The sequence below is a fragment of the Cyprinus carpio genome, chromosome B17 (genome assembly GCF_018340385.1).
Source record: "Cyprinus carpio isolate SPL01 chromosome B17, ASM1834038v1, whole genome shotgun sequence".
Taxonomy (NCBI): domain Eukaryota; kingdom Metazoa; phylum Chordata; class Actinopteri; order Cypriniformes; family Cyprinidae; genus Cyprinus; species Cyprinus carpio.
Genome location: NC_056613.1, coordinates 6,816,482 through 6,837,285, shown reverse-complemented (window position 1 = coordinate 6,837,285; position 20,804 = coordinate 6,816,482). Strand labels below are relative to the sequence as shown.

Genomic DNA, 20,804 nt, shown 5'->3' with positions numbered 1-20,804 from the left:
TTTAAGTGGATCCTTATGCGTTGCTCTGTGTAGCATTGATTTGTGAAGCACAGAACCGGTTTACTCAAATTTTCAGCCTGTTCGTTTGCTGATCGATGGGAAGAAGGATTGACCAGTTGTTATGTGTCAGGATCAGGTTACTTTGTTGTCTACTTACATGAGCTGATAGATCACAGCTGTATGTACTGTACTAGGTAGGGATGCTGTCAGTTGACATGTAATATTTGGGTAGCTGACTTGACATTTCAAACTGAGTGTGACTAATGCTGTATTTCATCTGAAATTACTTTAAACTATAATCATTATACATGCAGATCTCAGTGGAAAGACTGCATTGGATATTGTGCTTTTAACCATTTATTCGAGCTCTAAAAAAGTGAAAAAAATAAATAAAGATAAAATAAAAAACTTGAGTTACAAGTCACAACACTTATTGTATTATTGCACTTAAAATTATTTTAATATCCGTGATGACACAACTGTCTTTATTTTGCAATTGTAGCTAATTTATAATATCAGAGCTCATTATTACTATTAGTTGACTAATGCTTTTATTTTTGGAAAATGCTTTTATTCAGCAATTCTATAGATTACATATTGTTTTAGATTAAAAATGCACCAATATGCTTGATATATTTGGATAAAATATAAAAAATTAGCTTTGACGTTAAATCATGCTACTTGCCACATATAAAATTTACTTTGGCATTCCTAAATACGTTTGTTTCATAAAATCGATATCACTTTTGAATCTCTCAATCACATACAGATAATGGGCTACCCATTTACAGATGTGCCAGAATCAAGCAGGTTCTCCTTTCTATAAAATTATGATACAATAAGTGTGATTAATTGAATCTCGGTGCAAACAGAATTTTTTTTCAGTAGCTGCCATGTCAGACTTCAAAAAGTGCATTTGTGAGAATTGTTCTTGTGACGGGAACAAAAAGTACTCTAATTACGGCTCATTTGTCAGACAAGATATGAATAGCAGTGGCTGCGGGCAAGCGATGACCTAATGGACTATGTCATATGTGAAAAAGGGTGAAAAGGAGGGAGGTAAAGAGAGAATTATGTCTTCTGTAGATAATACTGTAGGAGGCACTATTAGCTATAAATGTAAACACATATACATATGCTTTAGTCATTGATTCACTCATTCTGCTGTAAGATATTTCAAAACATTTCTCACATGCGGTTCATAATGTAATGGGTGAGAGTGTTTTATTACTTTGCGTATGATCTCATTCTGAAAAGGGCCTGTTCCCTCAGAGCCACCAGGTGCTCACCAACACCATAACGGCCCCAGGGGTGACCTCATTTCTGTGCCACATTTCAGGCAAATCCTTCCACAGAGTGAACATCCAAGGTTTCTAAGAACGGCACTCCCTGAAAGAATTGAGATATTACCTTGAAAGAATGTGTGTTTTGTATGGCAGCAGAGGCCTTGTTTTTTGGTCTTAAATTATCTGCAATGTAAACAGAATGGAAACATATAATGTATGTCACATTATTGGCTGACACGTGTTGTCTGATGCTTTGCTAAGTGTTTCCTTCCCAATAGTGCTTTCCCAGGATTTCCTCACGGTGTGTTCATGTCATGTCGGAAAGATTGTATTTACGACGCACACAGCGCAAAACCGGTGTTTTTTAGCAGGAAACTCTAAACTTTCTTTAAGCCCAGAGTGTCCGAGTTGGGTACCTGCTGGTGAGAGAACACATCAGATGCAGCATCTGTATTGACAGTAAATTTGTTGAAATCAGTGATATTATAATTTTTTATGTTTACAATAAAACTAAGTGTACGTTTACGTGATGATGCTCCTTGTTCACACAGATCCACACAAAACTACTACAAACGCTGTTATGCATGCCAGTCCAGTAGTTGGCAATGTCGCATTGTAAAGAAACACGATATCCCTGTGCATATACCTATAATTAGCACTTTCAAACCCGCTTTTTTTACAAATTTGCCTTTTTGAAGACCCCAAAACACTATTGTTATGTAAATGAATGGCCCTAACTAAAAACGCTGTACTGTATTATGCATGCCAGTCCAGTAGTTGGCAATGCCACTTTGTAAAGAAACAATATGCGCCTGCACCTTGCACTTTAAAAAACATTTTCGCAAGTTGTGTAAATGAACGACCAAAACGTATAAAAAGTTTTCAGTTTTTAGTTAAGAATTGTGGGTAAACAACCCCTAAGTTGCACGTACAAAGTACCATATTATGGTACAATTATGACAGAATATACACCTAGGATACTTTAAGGGTGAGTAAAACACAGTCTAATTTAAATTTTTGGGTGGACTTACCCTTTAAGTCAAAAAAAAAAAAAAAGGTACATTATCATCTTGCTCAAACCGAGTGACTTGAATGCATCTGCCGTTGTAATTACGAATTCCCAACTAGTAAATTCAAACTTCCCATGAGGACCTTAATGTACCAGTATTCAATTAATCAAGTGATTCATTTAATTCATTGCCAGCAGAACTGAGCACCCATGAGCAAAATTGGCTGATTTCATATGACTGACTTCTAGGGGGTCCTGAATTAGTCAGTCAGTCAACAGCCATTAGGATGAAATGAGCATTTTAACAGATAGCTTTTTCCAGTTATTACAGCCCTCATTGCAGTTATATTGACTAGAACAATTCTTTCAGAGCTGAGCATTTCTGCTTTATCTGACACCACAGAGACCTCTCAGAGGATGTCTAGTGATGATTCCATCTTAGCTGGCCAACCCCAATTTTAACATGGACTTGCCACATTGACTTTTCTTAGAAAATCTCAGTGATGCCTCAATGAGATCATTTAGATAAATGTACCCTCCACACGAAAATGAGGTTTTTGCAGTCCTCTGACTCACTAGGGCCTGTCAAATGTGTTTTAGTCATTATAAGTATAACGTGTACAATGAGCCAGTTATGGGAAGTGAGAGAAGCCAATGATTCAATTATTTTGAATGTGTGCCATACTGACATGTCAGACAGAAAAACAGTCTCGGATTTGTTTATGAAATTCAGGAATATTCTTATACATAGGTTCTTGTTACTTGCATTTTTGAGTATGTATACATGTTGTGCTTATATCGTTAAGTATGAGTGAATGTTAAAGAGTGTGTATAGTAGGCGAGTTCATACAACTGCAGGACATTGCATAAGCATCCTGTTCACTCTCTCAAGGCATTTCCTTGTGATCCTGTGGTGATTTCTAGATGTGTTTTTGTATGTCTGTACCTGTTGAGTTGTGGTTTACTGCAGATATTTATATTATCCAATGCCACACAGCAGTCCACCCTATGAATGAATGAATGAATGATGCATTTATATAGCGCTTTTTTGTTTATTGTTGTACACCCAAAGCACTTTTACAATCATGGGTTGGTGGGTGGGTGGGGGGTCTCTCCTCAATCTTCACCCTACTTGAAGCAACAGCTTGGACCAGTTTAAATTCCAACCTTAAATTCTAACACATTTTAAATGGACAATGGTGATCTGTTGCTGGCTTAAACTACTGTGAAGATGCACAAAACAAAACATATAATGATCTTTTAAGAAGTTCACCACTGGCTGAACCTGCTTAGCTTGTCTAGGATGGAGCCAGACATACAGTACCAGTATAACCAGTATAAAATGTGTTTAAAAATAAATTAAGAAATTAACTCTTTGAATATATTTTGTATAGTCTGTTTGAAAATGAACACAAAATAAGTTGAATTTGACATGATCTAGTGATAAACCAATGTAACAACAATTAAATATATTTCAATATTATTTCATGTTTTCTAATATTTTTGAGTAAATATGTTACATTTTTATTTAATTTCAGCAATTTTGTGTTTGTCTTTTTGTCATCATTAATTTGCATTACACATATTTTTGGCATCGGCTATGTCTGTTGACTACTAGTTTGAAACTACCTTCACCATTTAATTCAAAAGATTTTTATTTTATTGTAAAAATTTCATTACATAATTGCACATTTTATTTGTTTGAACAAGTGATGTTCAGCTTGTTTGTGTGCAAAGCTAATTCTGTGATACTTTGCGTGCGTGTGTGTTTGTGTGTAGGTGGGGAATCCACGTGTGGAGTTAACGCTGTCAGAGCTGCAGGAGATGGCAATGCGACAGCAGCAGCAGATCGAAGCTCAGCAGCAGATGCTGATAGCTAAGGTAGGCGCCACCATATGAATCCTCATATCTCTTTATTTATTCATATGTCTTCAGATCTTTTTCCTCTTCTTATGTCTGAACTGTTCAGTTGAGAGGAAACAGTCAAATTCCAAAATGCCTTCTCAGATTTTCAGATCTGTTAATGGTGCTCTGCTGACTTTGAAACTAAGAACGCTGTGGTCCAGCATAAACAGGTGTACACACATGCATAAGGGGCATACTGTACGTGAACACATGGTCATATAATCTGGAGTGCATGAACTGTCATATTTGATTAATTATACTAGCCTGGTTCCATGTGGCAATGTCAGGAATTTTCTAAATACCTTTTAAATGATTTGCATTTTAAATTTGCTGCTAGCTGCACTCAAGCCTGACATGATTCGGTTATTTATCTCTTTTGATATTGTGTTTTGAGAACCATGTCTTTGTGATGAAGATATTGTCTTGAGGTCAGTGTGTGATAGTGGAGTATCACACTTAGGTCAGCGGCAGAGGGAATTGTGTGTGTTGCCTGGACGCAAAGTTCTTTTCCTTAAACAACAACAGGAAAGAGACTCCATTCACTTAGGAAATTAGATCAGCACGGAACTGCAGCTGTCAGGAAGAGGGAGGACGTTAAGACCAATTGAGATTGTGTGTTCATGTACGTGTTCACGAAGGTGTAGTCAGTTCCCGGGGAAAATGAATGCAGAATGCTCTGGAAATTGCAGACAAGCGACACAAGGCCTAGCTGATTTCTGAAGTATATGCGACTGTGTATTCCATGAATGAGTATCAAGAGGTCATCAACTCATCTGTTGTTGTAAGGTAAAAAAAAAAAGCATGTATGTTTACAACTTTTCAGGTAGAGGTGTTTGTTGAAATGCTATTTGTGCCCTGGACCACAAAATCAGTCATAAGGGTCAATTTTTTGAAAGTGAGATTTATAAATCATCTGAAAGCTGAATAAATATGCTTTCCACTGATGTATATGTTTGTTAGGATAGGATAATATTTGGCTGAGATACAACTATTTGAAAATCTGGAATCTGAGGGTGCAAAAAAAATCAATATATTGAGAAAATCCCCTTTAAAGTTGTCCAAATAAAGTTCTTAGCAATGCATAATACTAATTAAAAATTAACAGTAGGAAATTTACAAAATATCTTTATATTTACTTAATATCCTAATGATTTTTGGAATATAAAAGTTGATAATTTAGACCCATACAATGTATTTTTGGCTATTGCTACAAATGCTACTTATGACTGGTTTTGTGGTCCAGGCTTACATTTTATTAGGCTTATTTTGGTTTTATATTTTTAATACATATTTTTTTTGTGGATAGATGACTATAGATTGTAGAGTGAAAAAAGGGAATATGAAAAAAGTGCATGCACATTTCCACAAACTTGCACTATGTAGCTGTAAACATCGTAGCTCTGCAGTTAAAAATACACTTTGTTCGTTCATCTGTTCATTTAACACTGGATTGTGTTGAGTCAACACTCTGGGACAGTAAGGCCTGGCTTTGTATTTGCTCATTCTGAAGCAGACCTGAAAGTGCTAGTCAGCACGAACGCCTGTGTTTCCCTCCACTTTCTATTTTAGTCTCATTCATCATACATTCACAGTTGGAGTAATTACAGTATTATTTGTGTTTCTTTTTATTTGTTCCCTGCTCTGCTAACAGAAATCTTTTGTGTTCATATTCTGTAAAAGCTCTGAAATGAAGTTCTTTTATTTCCTGTCTTTATCTTTCCTCTCTCTATTTTACCATCTTACCTGGCCCTTCCTTATTGTTTCCATCCCATTCTCTCGCAGCTCTCCACTGTGCGTAGTGAGGTGTGTGAAAGGGCTTTTGTTGATCGGTGACGTGTTTGTTTTGATCATCTGTGGAGCATGTTCCCTCCCATTTTGAAATTGACTGTTAGCCTCTCCTGTCCTTTCCTCCCTTTTCCTCTCCTCCCTGTGTTTAGGAGCAACGATTGCGGTATTTGAAGCAGCAGGACCCACGTCAGGGCCAGTCCGTGTCTGAGAGTGAGAAGCTCCAGAGGTTGAGGGAGAGAGTGGAAAGTCAAGAAGCCAAACTCAAGAAGGTCCGTGCCATGAGGGGCCAAGTGGACTACAGCAAACTCATCAACGGCAACCTGTGTATGTACAGCCATGTTAACAGACTTCAAAATGCTTTTGGAAATTGCTCATTTTATAAATGAATTTAACTATATTTTGGTATGCGATGTATAAATGGAATAAGATGTTTTTTATTTGGATGACCAACTATACTACCAAGTACAATATCTGTTTTTTGCTTAAGTATCATATATGTCCATTAACCAAGGACTGTGTTAATACAAGTCAACATGAAATTAAAATTGGAATGTCCTTTCCCCTTTCCTTGACTGATTAATCTTCTTTGATTACGAATATGTATCGGCATGAGGGTTGGGCAAAAATGTGTCCAATGACCAAACAAGTTTTAACCTCTCCCCTCCAACAACCTGTCAATCATATAACAATCGCAGCAATTTGCAAATGACACTGATCCTATCAATTCCTAATGGACAAAATCAAGTCTCACCCTACATGGTCACAGATTCTGGGTTGTGCCATCTTTTAACTCTTTCCCCGCCATTGACGAGTTATCTCGTCTTTTAGAAGTCAATGCTTCCCCGCCAAAGACAAGTTTTTACGGCTTTTCGTGTTTTCACTGTTATACACTCGGGGGCACTATTACACATATTCTGAATGAGTACAAAACCTCCCGAACAAAAACACACATGAACAGGACGGAGAAACGAGCGATCTCTAATGTAAACATATGCATATTAAAAATAATGCGATCATCATCAATAGACAGCATATAAATGAAAACTGCATAATGTTATGGAGTAAAATGTTGATCCAGGAAGTGGTATATGTCTGTGCAAGCTTTGGAGGTGTTAATGGAAACGATTTACTGGACTTATGCTTTGATAATCGTACTAAATATTATCCTGTTGTAGTTTTTGATAAAAAATTTATTTTCTATTTTTATTTTTGCTCAGAACTATACATTTTTATGAAACCTACCTATATTCAAGTGTTGATAAAAAAAGAATGCTTTAAGCTAGAATAAAACAGATTTTTTGTTTAAAAGTAGAGACTCAGATCTTTATTATGGTGTATTGCATATTCAAATATTCATACAGCAAAATATACTGGAGGCCATCAAATTTGAGTGAAAATCATAAAAATCGCTGGCGGTGGCTGGCACCTTTTTTCAAAAATGCTCGCGGGGAAAGAGTTAAGTCTCAAGGTTGGATACTTGCTTGTTCAGACCCCACAAATATCAAGTCACAAGCCATGCCCTTGAGCAAGAAATATTTTGTTAGGGGGATTGTCCCTTTAATATGTTCATATCACCATTCCATGGCAACTGTGCACAAGAAAGTAACTCTAAAAAAATCAAACTGCTAGTTCTGAAGCTAACAGTTTTTACTATTGTTAGACCACTCAGTGGAATTTCATCCCTTGCTCCAGTTGCTTTTGCTATCCACTCCCTCTGTGTTCCTGGCAGTGGATCAGTCAGTAGGAACATCTCTGAACTTTAAACGAGGAGCTCTGGTTGGGGTGTGGAACAGCCTGGGGTGGATTTCACCCCCTCGTGACATTCATGAGATAAAATCAAAGATCACAATACCATTCCTCTCTATTTGGAATTTGTCTAATGACATGTGGACTCGGGGAGTGGACATCTGGCCAAGCAGCAATTTGCACTGGTCCTCACTCCTACACACTTGCTTGAACACACACCCACTTGAAAAATCCAGACACATGTATGAAGTTTTCCAACAATCGTGCATCCATTTGCACACAAAGATAGTATTTTTATAATCGGAATGCTTCATGGGTGTCTTTCAGCTGCAGAAATTGAGCATGTTAGCAGCCTGTTCCAGGAAAAGCAGGCAGAGCTGCAGTCAGCCATGCTAAAGGTGGACCAGCTCACGCAGCAGCTAGACGATCTGGGACGGGGGCGTCTCAATGGACTGCAGCCTCTGGGGGGACCGGTGACCAGCAATGCTGCCCTGGAACTACGCAAACTCTACCAGGAACTGCAGGTAGGCGTTTTCTGCAAAGAGAGATTGACACTATTTGTTGGTCGTGATGCTCTTTGTTGGTTTTGTTCAATTTCAGTCAACTCATGATATCTATGACCAAAAACTAGCTAGTTTTTCAGAAAAAATATATTAAATATATTGGTCTCACTTGGGAAACATAATAGGAAATAAACTTTCTTTTAATCCATTAACAGTGTTTGATCATCAAAAACTATTTCATTCCCCAGTGAATTTTTGAAAGACTTTGATTTTAATGCGTTTCCTGTTTTGCCACACTTGTTTATTCTTCCCTCAATCCTCTCTGAAGTTGTTTGTGGTACATTGAGCCCCAGAGTGATAATGCATAAAATATTCAGATTATCAAGCGTGTTTTCAAACTCCAAAGTTATTAGTTGCATATGTGACATTTGATGAGATGGTAAAATATTCAAATGCAATAACAAAATCATCAGTTCTGTATGACGCGTGTATGTTTGTATTAACATTTAGATCCGGAACAAGCTAAATCAGGAACAGAACAGCAAGCTACAGCAACACAAGGATATGCTAAACAAGCGCAACATGGAGGTGACCATGATGGACAAGCGTATTGGGGACCTCAGAGAGCGTCTCTACAAGAAAAAAGCAGAGGCAAGTGAAACAGCCTGCAGCTAAATTGCCACGTCCAGTTTGTGCACTAGATCTGTAATATTACAATGAGCTGGATTGTTAATCATTGCTTAGTTTTTTTTTTTTTTAAATAACCTAGAATTGGTTAAACCCTGCGATTTAAGCGCAATGAAATTCAAAGCAAAGAGTTTGACCCCCAGAGGCATACAAAATTGCATTCAAGGACATTTGTTGATATATATGCTGAATATTTTTAGGTGTAAACACTAGAACCATGTTGACTAGCCTTGCAAACTGTATGGGGTTTGATTAACTAATCCTCTTCTCTACAGCTTGGCCGAATGAGTGGTCCTCCCTCCCCTCAGCCCACCCCAGGCAGTTCTGGGCGAGTGGCAGCAGTCTGTCCCTACATCCAGGTCCCGGTGCCCGGGAGACAGGAAGGAGGCTACAGTTTACCGCCTGATCCCCTGAAGCCACAGTCTCTCTCCACCTCTGCTACAGTCAAACATGCTCGTTCCAAGTCAGGTCAGTCTTTCATCCTCTACTTTTGCATTTGTTGCCTTCCAGGACTGTAATAAAAAACTGCTACAGGAATTCTAGAGGTTTGTCCAAAGAATGCACTCTTGTTGCTCTCACACAGAAAACATTCATACAAAAGCTCTCTGTGGTAAAAATGATGAGCATCAAATGGGTTTACAAAGTTCATGACCCCATTCAGGAAGGTACTACTACATAAATGATGAAAGAGGTATCATATTATGTTTCCATCTTGAAGGCTGTGTGTATCTATCACTTAAGAGCAGAAAGCTGGCTCTGAAAACCACTGCTGTAAAATCATTTATTCAGATCAGTTCAGATTTCTTTCTATGCTTCTCTCATTTTCCTGATGCCACATTATGCAGTATCACTTTCCATCTAAAAGGGGCAGCTCCTAAACACCAAGTTTTAAAAAAAAATCTTTATTCAGATACTCTCATTAACGTCACACTAAAACATCTTTTTGTTTGTTTTTTCCAGCCTTTATTGCTAACATGCTTTTCCATTTTCTCATGTCTGTCACCTTTTCTACTCCTTCCCCTATTCTTTTGTCATGCTTGTGTGTCACATATGTGGGGGCGGCGGGACAGAGGAAGAGAGGGTGAGGATGCCTGCAGGCCCATGGAAGGTCTCAGACTTAGACATCATAGTGGACCCTCTGGTGCCGACCTCAGAGCCTAGAGAGGGGCCAGAGGCCCCCACAGACTCCGACTGTACTTCTAGTGAGTTTTTTGGGCATGATATCAAGAAGAAATTGTTGATCAGAATGCATAAAACAGGGTTGGACTTATATTTACAACACAGACATTTTCTTGTGTTTGCCATTTGAAAACAGTTTAAAAGGCATGTTTCATTTTCAATTGTAGCTAAATAATATATAAAGACATTGTGAATCGATTTGATCATAAATTATTTACAAACACTGAGATAATCAATCTACACTAGCTTGCACTTAGTTTGTCAGTACCGATGAGGTAAGTCCTGTACATATTGTAATGTCTTACCTCATGGGTACCGACAAACCAAGTGCATAAAATGTGAATTTTAAGCCCCACCCATTATTCATCTTAAAAAGCAGTACACTTACCATATCCTAGTAGTCACTGAAGTTGGATCCACAGGACTCCTAAAACCTGAACTGAACTGGTGGAAAAAAGTAGCAATTATGTAATGATTATTTTTGTAAGTAGTCTTGAAGATGTAAGGCTGGCCTTATGAATGTATAACAAAAGACTGTATTTATCCTTTAGCATATTTAATCACTAGAAGAATTTGACCCTTTTAGAGAGAAGAAAACCCCATATTTGATATAGTTTAATCCTTTGCTTCACTACATTTTTCCTTTGTGGGACTTGGCAGTTGACTTGCCAGTGAGCTTGATGGCGTGTCTGTCAGACGAATGGGATAAACATGCGTCATCGCCCATGGCTTTGACAAGCAGAGCAGTAGACTTGGACACATAGGCTTAGTAATCCATTTAACCCAAACAGAGCTGGATCTGTGCAGAGGACAGGACAAAAATATTCCCCACTCATACCCATGATTAGAAGTGTCCTGATGTCATAGGGGTCAGAGATGTGAGTGTAGTCCCATTTGAGACTCATCTCCTGCTTTAATGACCCATTGAGCAGGTCAGTCTGTGCCATAATGAGGCTGACAGGAGAAAGAGCATATACGTCTCTGTCTCTGTCCATCTAACTCATACCTCTGCACTTCCTACAGCTAATGATGCAATCTGGCCCTCCTTCAGCAATAATAGGGTTCCTCTAAAACCTCCAGACTGGAAGGACACAAGTCAAGATTATACCAGCAAGATGGGTACCTCAGACAAGGTGAGATTAAACAGTCTCCTTAGTGCTTAAGCACAAGTGTTCTTGTGAAAGACATATTTGAGTCTTGTTCATGCTTAACTCGTGGTTTTGTCTCTTTACAGGAAGCCCCTAAGCTGTTAGGGACAGTAACAGCATTGTCTAAGCAGCCTCCACCCATCTATGGAACTTATCCCAGTGCAGGACATCACTCCACAGTCTGTGCCACTAGCTCTTTGCCTCGCTCTGCTCCTGGCACATTAGGCTGGCAAAGAGCACCCCCTGCCTCTGGTTCCTCTTCACAGCAGATCCAACAGCGGATAACAGTGCCTCCCAGTCCTACACCTCATTCCGGGTCAGCCCTATTCCATCAGGGTGAAAGGACAGAGCCTCCTCTTGCTGTGGCAGTACGTCCCTTTATTCCAGACAGGGGGTCCAGGCCCCAGTCTCCAAGGAAGGGCCCTGCCACTATGAACTCCAGCTCAATCTACAATATGTACCTGCAGCAACCTACAGCCAAAAACTACTCCATCAGCAGCAGAGCTGCAGTTAAAGCAGGTAAGAAGTTGTTGCATTGGTTCCAGACATAGAGACGTATAGCTTTATGTATTTTCTCTTCTTTTAAATTTTGTTTTTCTTCATTGGCCGCCAGTATATGGAAAACCGGTCCTACCGGGCTCCACCTCTCCTTCTCCAGTTCCACTCTACCAGCACTCCTCCACAGATGAGGTTGACAGAGAGGCGGCCCAAGAAAGCACTCCTTTACCTCCACCCAGTGTGGAGAACATCCCTCGCCCTCTCAGTCCTACAAAACTGACCCCTGTGGCCCACTCCCCTCTCCGTTACCAAAGTGACATCGACCTGGAGGTGCTGAGAAGGAAATTAGCCAATGCTCCCCGACCTTTAAAGAAGCGAAGCTCCATCACAGAACCAGAAGGACCCAGTGGACCTAACATACAGAAGCTCTTATATCAGCGATTCAACACCCTTGCAGGAGGAATTGAGAATGGAGTGGGTGGTACCTTCTACCAGCCTGACAGTCCTCTGAACTACATGGCCACAACCCTGGGCGTTGTGGACACTTCCAATGGGAACCTGATGGAATCAAGCATCTTAGCTGAACCTTCAGCAGAGCCAGAAATCCCACTCCCTCCTCCCACCTCTTCCGTGTCACCAACGGCTGATGATAATGAGAACCAGCTGACACATCTATCTAGTGACTCAGGGGGTGTCCAGTCTGTTGATGCCTCAGACCATTCTCTTAAGGACACCAATGAGGACAATCATAACAACAACCACACAAATGCTACAGACACACAACCTAGCTCAGTACCAGAACCTCATTCCCCTGCAGAGCAGGACACTACAGCACACCCAGGCACTCCTCCTGGTGTATCTACGGTGAGTTGGCACTAACTTTTTAAGCTGAGTTTGTCTAACGCCTTGTTCTAAAAACATCTTTACAAACAAAATTTATATAAAGAATCCTTTAACCCTAACCTTGGTAACATCTAGACAGTACGGTTTGCTCATCTCTGCATAGGAATGTATTCATTGTTTTACTTTTTTGCTCAAAATATATGTTATTCTTCAAAATATGAAGGATAATAGAATTTTTCACATTACAGCTCAAGCGCACCAACTTAAAGAAGCCTGGCTCTGAGAGGACAGGTCATGGCTTGAGGGTCAAGTTCAATCCTCTTGCACTGCTTTTGGATGCATCTTTGGAGGGCGAGTTTGATTTGGTGCAAAGGATTATTTATGAGGTACAATTCAGCTGCCGTGCGCCCCTTACACTTACTTTGAATGCTTGAATTGGACTCAGTAGGAGTTTTTCCTCTTTAACTTGTGTCTCCATCCTCAGGTGGACAATCCTAGTACTCCAAATGATGAAGGTATCACGCCTCTCCATAATGCAGTATGTGCAGGTCACCACCATATTGTGAAATTCCTGCTGGATTTTGGGGTCAATGTCAACGCAGCAGATAGTGATGGATGGTGAGGACTATCACTTTTGTCTGATGGTTTATCTCTTCACGTTGGTCTGCATTAGGGAATAACACCAATTCTTACTTATCAAGTGATGTTCGTAGTTGCTAACTCTTTCTCACTTGTGATCAGGACGCCCTTGCACTGTGCAGCGTCATGCAACAATGTTCATCTTTGCAAGTTGCTGGTGGAGTCTGGAGCTGCCATTTTTGCCACTACTATCAGTGATGTGGAGACGGCAGCAGACAAGTGCGAAGAAATGGAGGAGGGTTATGTCCAGTGCTCTCAGTTTTTATATGGTAATATCAGCAGCAATCACTGGTGTGGTTATTTTTTATTATTAAGGGTGTGTTTCTAGAATAATGGCTGTAAATGATTCTGAAAGCCTACTCTTCTTTGTTTCCCTTCCAGGTGTGCAGGAGAAACTGGGTGTTATGAATAAAGGGATGGTATATGCCCTGTGGAACTTTGAAGCTCAGAGTGCAGATGAGCTGTCCTTCCATGAGGGCGATGCTCTCACCATCATGAGCCGTAGGGATGACAGCGAGACAGAGTGGTGGTGGGCCAGACTTAATGACAAGGAGGGCTACGTACCACGCAACTTGTTAGGGGTAGGATATCTGTATAGGCACATTTATTTTTAGACGGCACTGTTGTGCATTAAAATATTTTGTTCAAATGTAAGTCGCAAAGTGAGAAAAAAACTAACCCTGTAAATCTGTAATCTGTTGTCATTGTAGCTGTACCCAAGGATCAAACCCAGGCAACGTTCCCTGGCATAGGTGGCTAGAAGAGACAGCGCAAGCTCCTATAACAGCACTTGGCATGAAGCTGCGGGATGGCGCTCTGCCCTGTCTTTGCCGTCACCACAAAACAGAGCCCACAGGGGTGGCAAGATGATGGAGCACGGCTGGTGTCGGACAAGATGGATTTACCCAACAGTGGGGAAATCAGTGGTCTTCTGTTTGCATCCCAGATTTTATTCGTCACTATGATGTGTTGTTTTTGCAGTGTCCCTCTTACCCATATCTCTGTTGAGGAACATTTTAGCTTTTCTATCCTCATCCACAGTGCAAACCTCCTGAGTATATGTGCGTGAGTGTGTTTCAGTGTGGGATGTGACTGTCAGAATGGGACGTGGATGTGATAATAAGAGTTGGTGACAGAGAATGCAGTCTTGGATTCCAGTGTTTCGTGCTCTGTGGTTTTTATCAGGCAAAAGGGAAACCGAAGGGACTGATGTTTCATTTCCCAAGGTTTAGGAAGTTGCTTATTCAGGGGAAAGGAAGGAAGGTGCTGGAAAGTGTTTAGAAGAGGCCTTCAGGCTGGTCAAGCTACTGATGGATAATAAGGAAGTGGCCTGGTCTGGAAACATGTATATGTTTATGTGTGGAGGATTATGTGGCTTGAGGAGGTGAAATTGTGGAGTCGTTTATGATGAACTGAGTTTTAAAAGGATGCGGAAAACTGATGCCATAAAAACTAATGCAGTGGCTGTTTTCCATCAAACAGGATATTGACAACATATCATAAACCTATATTCCTATGCTTAATTTAAGTCAGGCTTTATTTTTTTATGCTACATGATCTTTTCCCTCTTTAAGGGATGTTTATTTAATTTAAATAAAATAAAAAAAAATCTTTAAACAGCTTGATATAGGCTTATATGGCTGTCAGAACCGGCAGGATCTGCCCAGTGTTTGTGCTGCCATAGGAGAGCCATGTATGCAACAAGTTCTATTTGTCTACATGTATATGTGCACAATAAAATTTCCACATTGGGACAAAGTCACATGTTGCATTGACTGGATTTTTCACATTCTGTGTTCTGTACAGGAATATGCTGTGTTCTGCACAGATTAAAAATTCATATTGACAAATATCAATAAATACTATAGCCTACTGATGCCTTGTTGTGAAGTTCGTTACATGATATTACTTAAGTGTTTTAATGTGTACTGTATTAGTACTGAATTTGATTTATTTTTGCTTAATTTTAGCCTAAAAAAATAAATGCTTATCATAACCTTCGAAAAAATAGCAAGCTGTTAGCAAGTAGTTGTGTAGGTTTACAAAAATGTCCATATGGTATTTAATATAAGTTTTAGCCTGTCTTTTATTTATAAGTTTCTCACGTTCAGGATATCATTGCGCACTTTGTTTCATGAATGAGTAACTTGCCCTAGTTTAACCTACATTACATAATTTTGCAAGCTGTCATGTATTATCTAACGGTCTTGGACATTTGTTCATTAGTGCTAGGTTACTTTATTGTCATTAAATGGACTTTGAACTTCCAGGCAATAGCCTACTCGTTTAAGAGAGTCACATAACACCTCAACGCAATAGGTGAGTAGACTATAAAACGGCTTTGTCTGTACATTTTATGTTTTAACTGACAGAAGAAAACCTGAGGTAATCTCAAACCTATCCAAAACTTGTAACTGTTTGTGCGCTTAGTGCATTACCCACTGTGACCATGTTGTCCACATCTCCTTGTCAACTGTGCATTTCAGCAAATTTTGAGAAAAATGTCGAAGCAAAATGGATTTCATGTCGTCACCCCACTTCTCGAAAGCACGGGCATGTCTAAGCGGATCGGAACCACCGTGTATCTGAAGATGGAGAGCTCACAACCCACCGGTTCCTTCAAAATCCGTGGAATAGGATACATGTGTCAAAATGTGAGGAAAAATACGGCTGCGTTTCTTAAAATGAAGAGGAACCATAATTATTTTTGACTAAACATAGCTCCTAAATGTTGTAACGCATTAAGTTGCATTTCAAAATTACCATTGATTGTATATTCATATTGTTTCAATTATTAAATCAAGCTTTAACAAAACAAACGTTTACGTCCAGTACAGTATATTGTGCGTTCGCCCTGCCATCTAGCGCTCATTAAAGGAACGATTGCATATTACGATTCACATTAAAATGTATTTTTATTCCTTTATAAGGTTGCAAATACAAAGAAGTCAAAAGGTGTCGTTTGTTCTTCAGGTGAGTGAAATGGTAAACATGAACTATTAAATGTTTCTTAAGTATAGACTCCTTTGACCATGGGGCCCTTTAGACAAATCTAAAATTTTCACACTCTTAACAGTTTAACATGGACATATCAAATTATTCATTGTGTTTAACAGCATTCTTGGATTGAAATCAGATTTTTTCTCACTGTATTTGTGTGTATAGGTGGTAATGCTGGTATGGCCACAGCATATGCAGCAAGAAAGCTTAACCTGCCAGCTACTATTGTTTTGCCCTCATCGACTCCCCAATTGGTAGCTCAGAAACTTAAGGACCAGGGCGCTATGGTCAAAGTTGTGGGCAAGGCAAGAGCAAAGTACCACCACAGTTATCCTTAATGCCTCTATTCTAGATATGACGCAGTTATGTTATCTTATCCAGGTCTAAATCATATACACGACAGATCTTTATCTGATATTGTAGGTATGGGATGATGCAAATGCAGAGGCCCTACGTTTGGCTGAAAGTGAAGGTCTTACTGTCATACACCCGTTCAACCATCCACTAGTCTGGTGAGTTTGTAGATACAGCTCCTTAAAGCTGTACGACCTTCAATTTCTTTCATGGTTTTGGACTTCACAAGAATGAAAAGCTGTTCAAATCTTTTAGGAAAGGTCATTCCAGTATTGTGCATGAACTAAAGGCCTCATTGCCATCCAAACCTGGAGCTATAGTGGTGTCCGTAGGGGGTGGAGGTCTGTTTTGTGGAATAATGGAAGGTCTGGATGAGATGGGCTGGGGAGATGTGCCTATCCTGTGTATGGAGACTGTGGGCGCTGACTGTCTCAATGTTGCTTGGAAAGCCAGAGATCTGGTTACACTGCCTGACATTACAAGGTATATTAAGAAATCATCTTTAATCGATGAACAATTGGCACTAAAGTTTGAATGTTTCTGCATATCTCCGCTTGCTAGTGAAGCAACATGTTTGGGAGCAAAAACAGCATGCCGGCAAGCGTTTGAGTACAGCAAACGGCCCAATGTCATTTCAGAGGTAGTGACAGATCTACAGGCCCTGGAGGCAGTGGAACTGTTCCTAGGTAAGTTCATCTCTGTGATCAAGGCAATCAAACAACTCAATAACAACAAAGCTTGCTATGCAGTTGATTGCTGTGTACTGTATTCAGATGAGGAGCGTGTGTTGGTGGAGTTGGCCTGCGGAGCGTCATTGGCTGCAGTGTACAGCGGTGTCATCCAGAGGCTACAGGAAGAGGGACGCCTTCCTAAACTGCTCAACTCGCTGGTAATGATCGTGTGTGGGGGCAGCAGCGTGAACCTGGCTCAGCTGCAGCATCTACAGGCAGTCATACGGAAATAACCACATCTGTAGATTCTCACATCTGAGATAAATGGTCAAAGCATCTGCTTTGAGTTGCACTGACATGTTGTGTTACGTAAATCAAAAGATAATATGGATAATCTACTGTATTTTAAACAGCTGAGAGCAAACTGTCTATCAGAGAAGTCTGTTTTGAGCAAACATCCAGAACTAGACAAAATCTTAAGATTTTCTGTAAAACCTGTTTTAGTGAAAACGGTGTAATAAAATCCTTTATCGCCTCAGAATCTTGTCACTTACCACCTGTAACCAGCAAGTGGTGCTAATGTCTGTCGTTTTGATATTTGTGTCCTAGTGTTCACACTACAATAAGTAAATAATAAGTATGGCCAATGTTTTTTAGGACAGTAGTCACTTTAAAATTTAATTTTTAACTTGAATCAACTGTATATATCTCTGCGTGATAATTACATGGCTACATAATAAAATAGATGAATATAAAATAATACATTGTATTATCTAAGACATTAAACTATTACCTGTGTGTAAAAGTTACAGTGACATGCAGAAAATACATTTCTCATGTTCGCTTGAAAACTCTCTTGTGCACATGCAAAGTCTTCAGATTAATAAAACATATTTTAGCCACAGAATTTAAAAATAAATAAGACAATTGTGACTTATCTCATAATTCAGACATTTTTACTTGCAACTAAGCTTATATCTTACAATCTTTATATATAAACTCTAAATTATGAAAAAAGTCTGACTTGTGAGATATTGCAAGAATAATAATAAAAAAAAAATGGTGGAAACAAGCTTATCACAATTCTCACAATTCTGTCTCTTTTTCTGGCAATTGCGAGTTCATATCTCATAATTCTGAGATGTGGAATTTTGAGACATAAACTTGCAGTTCTGTGAAAAAAAAATGTCAGAATACTGTAATTATGAGATACAAACTCAGAATAGTTAAAAAAATCTAAACTGTGATATATAAATATAATTATATATATATATATATATATATATATATATAATATTATTTATATATATATATATATATATATATATAATATTATTCTTTCAAAAATTTTCTGCCAATTGTGATTTGTATCTCAATTTTGAGAAAACGTAAACGTAAACTCATAATTCTGAGAAAAAAGTTTAATTGAGAGAAACAAACTTACAGTTGAGTCAGAATTGCAAAAAAAATCAGAAATGCACAGTGAGACAAAAAAGCAAAATTACTTTTTTTTTTTTGGCAGAAATAAGCTTTTATATCAGATTTTGGAACTGATGGAAAATTGCACATATGCAACAGTGGAATGCAAACCGCCGGCTGTAGCTCAGGAGCTACTTTGTTTCCTAAGGCTGCTGTAAATGGATTTCATGATCCATGTTAATAGCGATGAAATTACCAAGTACTTTGTCATGTGATTGGAAAAGGCAGGTAATTGTGTTAGCACAAAGACTGTGATTGTAGTAGCTACATTAAATGCTTTATGGTGCACTAGGAACACCAGGCAGCATACAAGATACTTTACTGTGGTTGAGATATTGTTCTGTGTCAGACATGAGCAAAGTTCTTTTTGCATTGATTGATGATTGTTTGAAATGACTGATATATGAGAATGTTTATCTAGTTATACATTATTGAATAGCTTGAAGAAGAGAACCTTTTAGGGTACCAGCTCTGTGTGGGTATAAAAGTTTCTGCCAAGATTAAACAGACATAAACGGCTTTGCGCTGAGAGTGCGTTTAAGCTTCTCACAGATCACAGTCTTAAGGGTTAACTGCAGATCAAAGCTATGAGATTGATTTTGAGTCCCACAGAGGGCCCATAATCTACTCTACTTCTGGCTCCTTTCATCTGCACTCTTAAGGTTGATTTCAGGCTGAAACAAACACAACAGCAAGAGTAGCTTGTTGTTAAATACACAAGGCAATGATATACTGCAGACGAAGTTAAAGCTTGAAGTTGATGCCTAAGTAATGAATTTTTGTGCTCTCTGTGAGGAGTTAAATGAATAAATGCTGTTCCAAACCCATATTATTTAATTTCTTTTGTGGACCCCAAAGCAGAAAATCCTGGCTGCTCTTTTCCGTACAATGAAAGTGAAGGATGAGACTGTCACAGCCTAAAAATGTACAGTAAAATATGATGCATATAAACCCAGGTTTGATGTCAGAAGCCATTTGTTCTTGCATGTCTCATAGTTAATGGCAAATTTGGTGTAACCTTTTTTGATCTACTTTATTTCAATGTGAAGAGGCAAAAAATTTTTGGATTCTTTGTCTGTTCTTAACATAATGGCTTTAGAAGGCATAGAATGTAGTGCACAAAGTGTATAGACTGCTTTTAGATACTTTTATTGTGCTTCATATCATTTTTGGAGCTCAACAGCCTCCTTTCACTTTCATTGAATGGAAAAGAGCAGTCTGGACATTCTGCCAAATGTCACAAGGGTGAGTAAATACAGTAAGGTCAAAATGATCTATTGCCTTAACTATTAAGCATCTTGAAAGAACCATTTTTCTAATTAGAAAATCTTTCATTTATACTACTGTTCAAAAGATTTTGGAAAGAAATGAATACCTTTATTCAGCATGGACACATTAAATCGGTCAAAAGTGACAGTAAAGACATTTAGAATGTTACAAAAGAGTTATTTTGAACTTTATATTCATCAGAGGATCCTGAAAAAAAATACATCATGCACGCTTTCCCCAAAAATATTAAGCAGCACAGCTGTTTCCAACACTGATAATAAAGTCGTTTTTCTTAAATGATTTCTGAACGATCATGTGACGCCAAAGACTGGAGTGATGGCTGCTAAAAATTAATCTGCGCCATCACAGGAATAAATTATGTTCTAAAACAAATTACAACAGATTTAAATAATATTTTACAGTATATTTTTACTGTATTTTTTGGCAAATAAATGCAGCCTTTGTGACCATAAGAGGTTTCTTTAAAAAATACACTGATCCAAAATGACTCAATATCATTTTTTTGTGATTCACAGGGATTTTGTAACGAATTATGCTCAGAATCATAATTACAGTGTTAGTTTACAGGTCAAATAGGCGTTATATAGATAAATCATGTAATCCAGACAGAAGTTGGATTGAATCCTTCTGGCTTAAGCAGTTTGAAAGAGCAGTTTGTTTTTGAGCTGCTTATAGAGAGCTCAGACTCGTTCCCATTAGTTTCTGTGCAAGTAACGATATGCAGGCCTGGGCTGCTTAAATATTTACACACCTCTAATGCTCTCGGCCTAGTCCTTAGA

The 20,804-nt window shown here is 38.8% G+C and overlaps 2 protein-coding genes across 11 annotated transcripts in view; both read left to right on the top strand.

Moving 5' to 3' along the window:
* LOC109106883 (apoptosis-stimulating of p53 protein 1-like) overlaps positions 1 to 14,993 on the top strand; it is a 40,358-nt gene extending 25,365 nt beyond the window's left edge. For 8 of the 9 annotated variants that reach the window (XM_019120145.2, XM_042741908.1, XM_042741907.1 and 5 more), the window contains 14 exons: positions 4,075 to 4,176; positions 6,138 to 6,312; positions 8,062 to 8,258; positions 8,748 to 8,888; positions 9,200 to 9,392; positions 9,995 to 10,126; positions 11,127 to 11,236; positions 11,338 to 11,770; positions 11,865 to 12,613; positions 12,841 to 12,978; positions 13,077 to 13,210; positions 13,334 to 13,500; positions 13,613 to 13,812; positions 13,942 to 14,993. In XM_019120145.2, the coding sequence (XP_018975690.1) occupies positions 4,075 to 4,176; positions 6,138 to 6,312; positions 8,062 to 8,258; positions 8,748 to 8,888; positions 9,200 to 9,392; positions 9,995 to 10,126; positions 11,127 to 11,236; positions 11,338 to 11,770; positions 11,865 to 12,613; positions 12,841 to 12,978; positions 13,077 to 13,210; positions 13,334 to 13,500; positions 13,613 to 13,812; positions 13,942 to 13,983 (2,913 nt within the window). In that variant the 3' untranslated portion in view covers positions 13,984 to 14,993. Of the gene's footprint in view, positions 1 to 4,074; positions 4,177 to 4,267; positions 4,987 to 6,137; positions 6,313 to 8,061; positions 8,259 to 8,747; positions 8,889 to 9,199; positions 9,393 to 9,994; positions 10,127 to 11,126; positions 11,237 to 11,337; positions 11,771 to 11,864; positions 12,614 to 12,840; positions 12,979 to 13,076; positions 13,211 to 13,333; positions 13,501 to 13,612; positions 13,813 to 13,941 lie in introns of those variants that run through there. The other variant, XM_019120148.2, reaches the window with a different exon arrangement.
* A 347-nt stretch (positions 14,994 to 15,340) lies between these two features.
* sdsl (serine dehydratase-like) lies at positions 15,341 to 17,797 on the top strand. 2 transcript variants are annotated; one of them, XM_042741914.1, is made up of 8 exons: positions 15,341 to 15,550; positions 15,718 to 15,885; positions 16,162 to 16,204; positions 16,397 to 16,536; positions 16,655 to 16,743; positions 16,841 to 17,068; positions 17,147 to 17,271; positions 17,359 to 17,797. In XM_042741914.1, the coding sequence occupies exons 2-8, from the start codon at positions 15,733 to 15,735 to the stop codon at positions 17,547 to 17,549; spliced, it is 969 nt and encodes a 322-aa protein (XP_042597848.1). In that variant the 5' UTR covers positions 15,341 to 15,550; positions 15,718 to 15,732; the 3' UTR covers positions 17,550 to 17,797. The 2 variants fall into 2 exon arrangements, with proteins under 2 accessions (XP_042597848.1, XP_042597849.1); XM_042741915.1 differs by having other exon boundaries at positions 15,537 to 15,616.
* The last annotated feature ends 3,007 nt before the right edge of the window (positions 17,798 to 20,804 follow it).

What these genes read in the sequence shown, in the direction of transcription:
- sdsl (XM_042741914.1), top strand. Translation starts at nt 15,733, where the DNA reads ATGTCGAAGCAAAATGGATTTCATGTCGTCACCCCACTTCTCGAAAGC. An exon ending in AGGTGTCGTTTGTTCTTCAG is followed by an intron (nt 16,205 to 16,396) that starts GTGAGTGAAATG and finishes TTGTGTGTATAG; the next exon opens with GTGGTAATGCTGGTATGGCC. An exon ending in TGGTCAAAGTTGTGGGCAAG is followed by an intron (nt 16,537 to 16,654) that starts GCAAGAGCAAAG and finishes CTGATATTGTAG; the next exon opens with GTATGGGATGATGCAAATGC.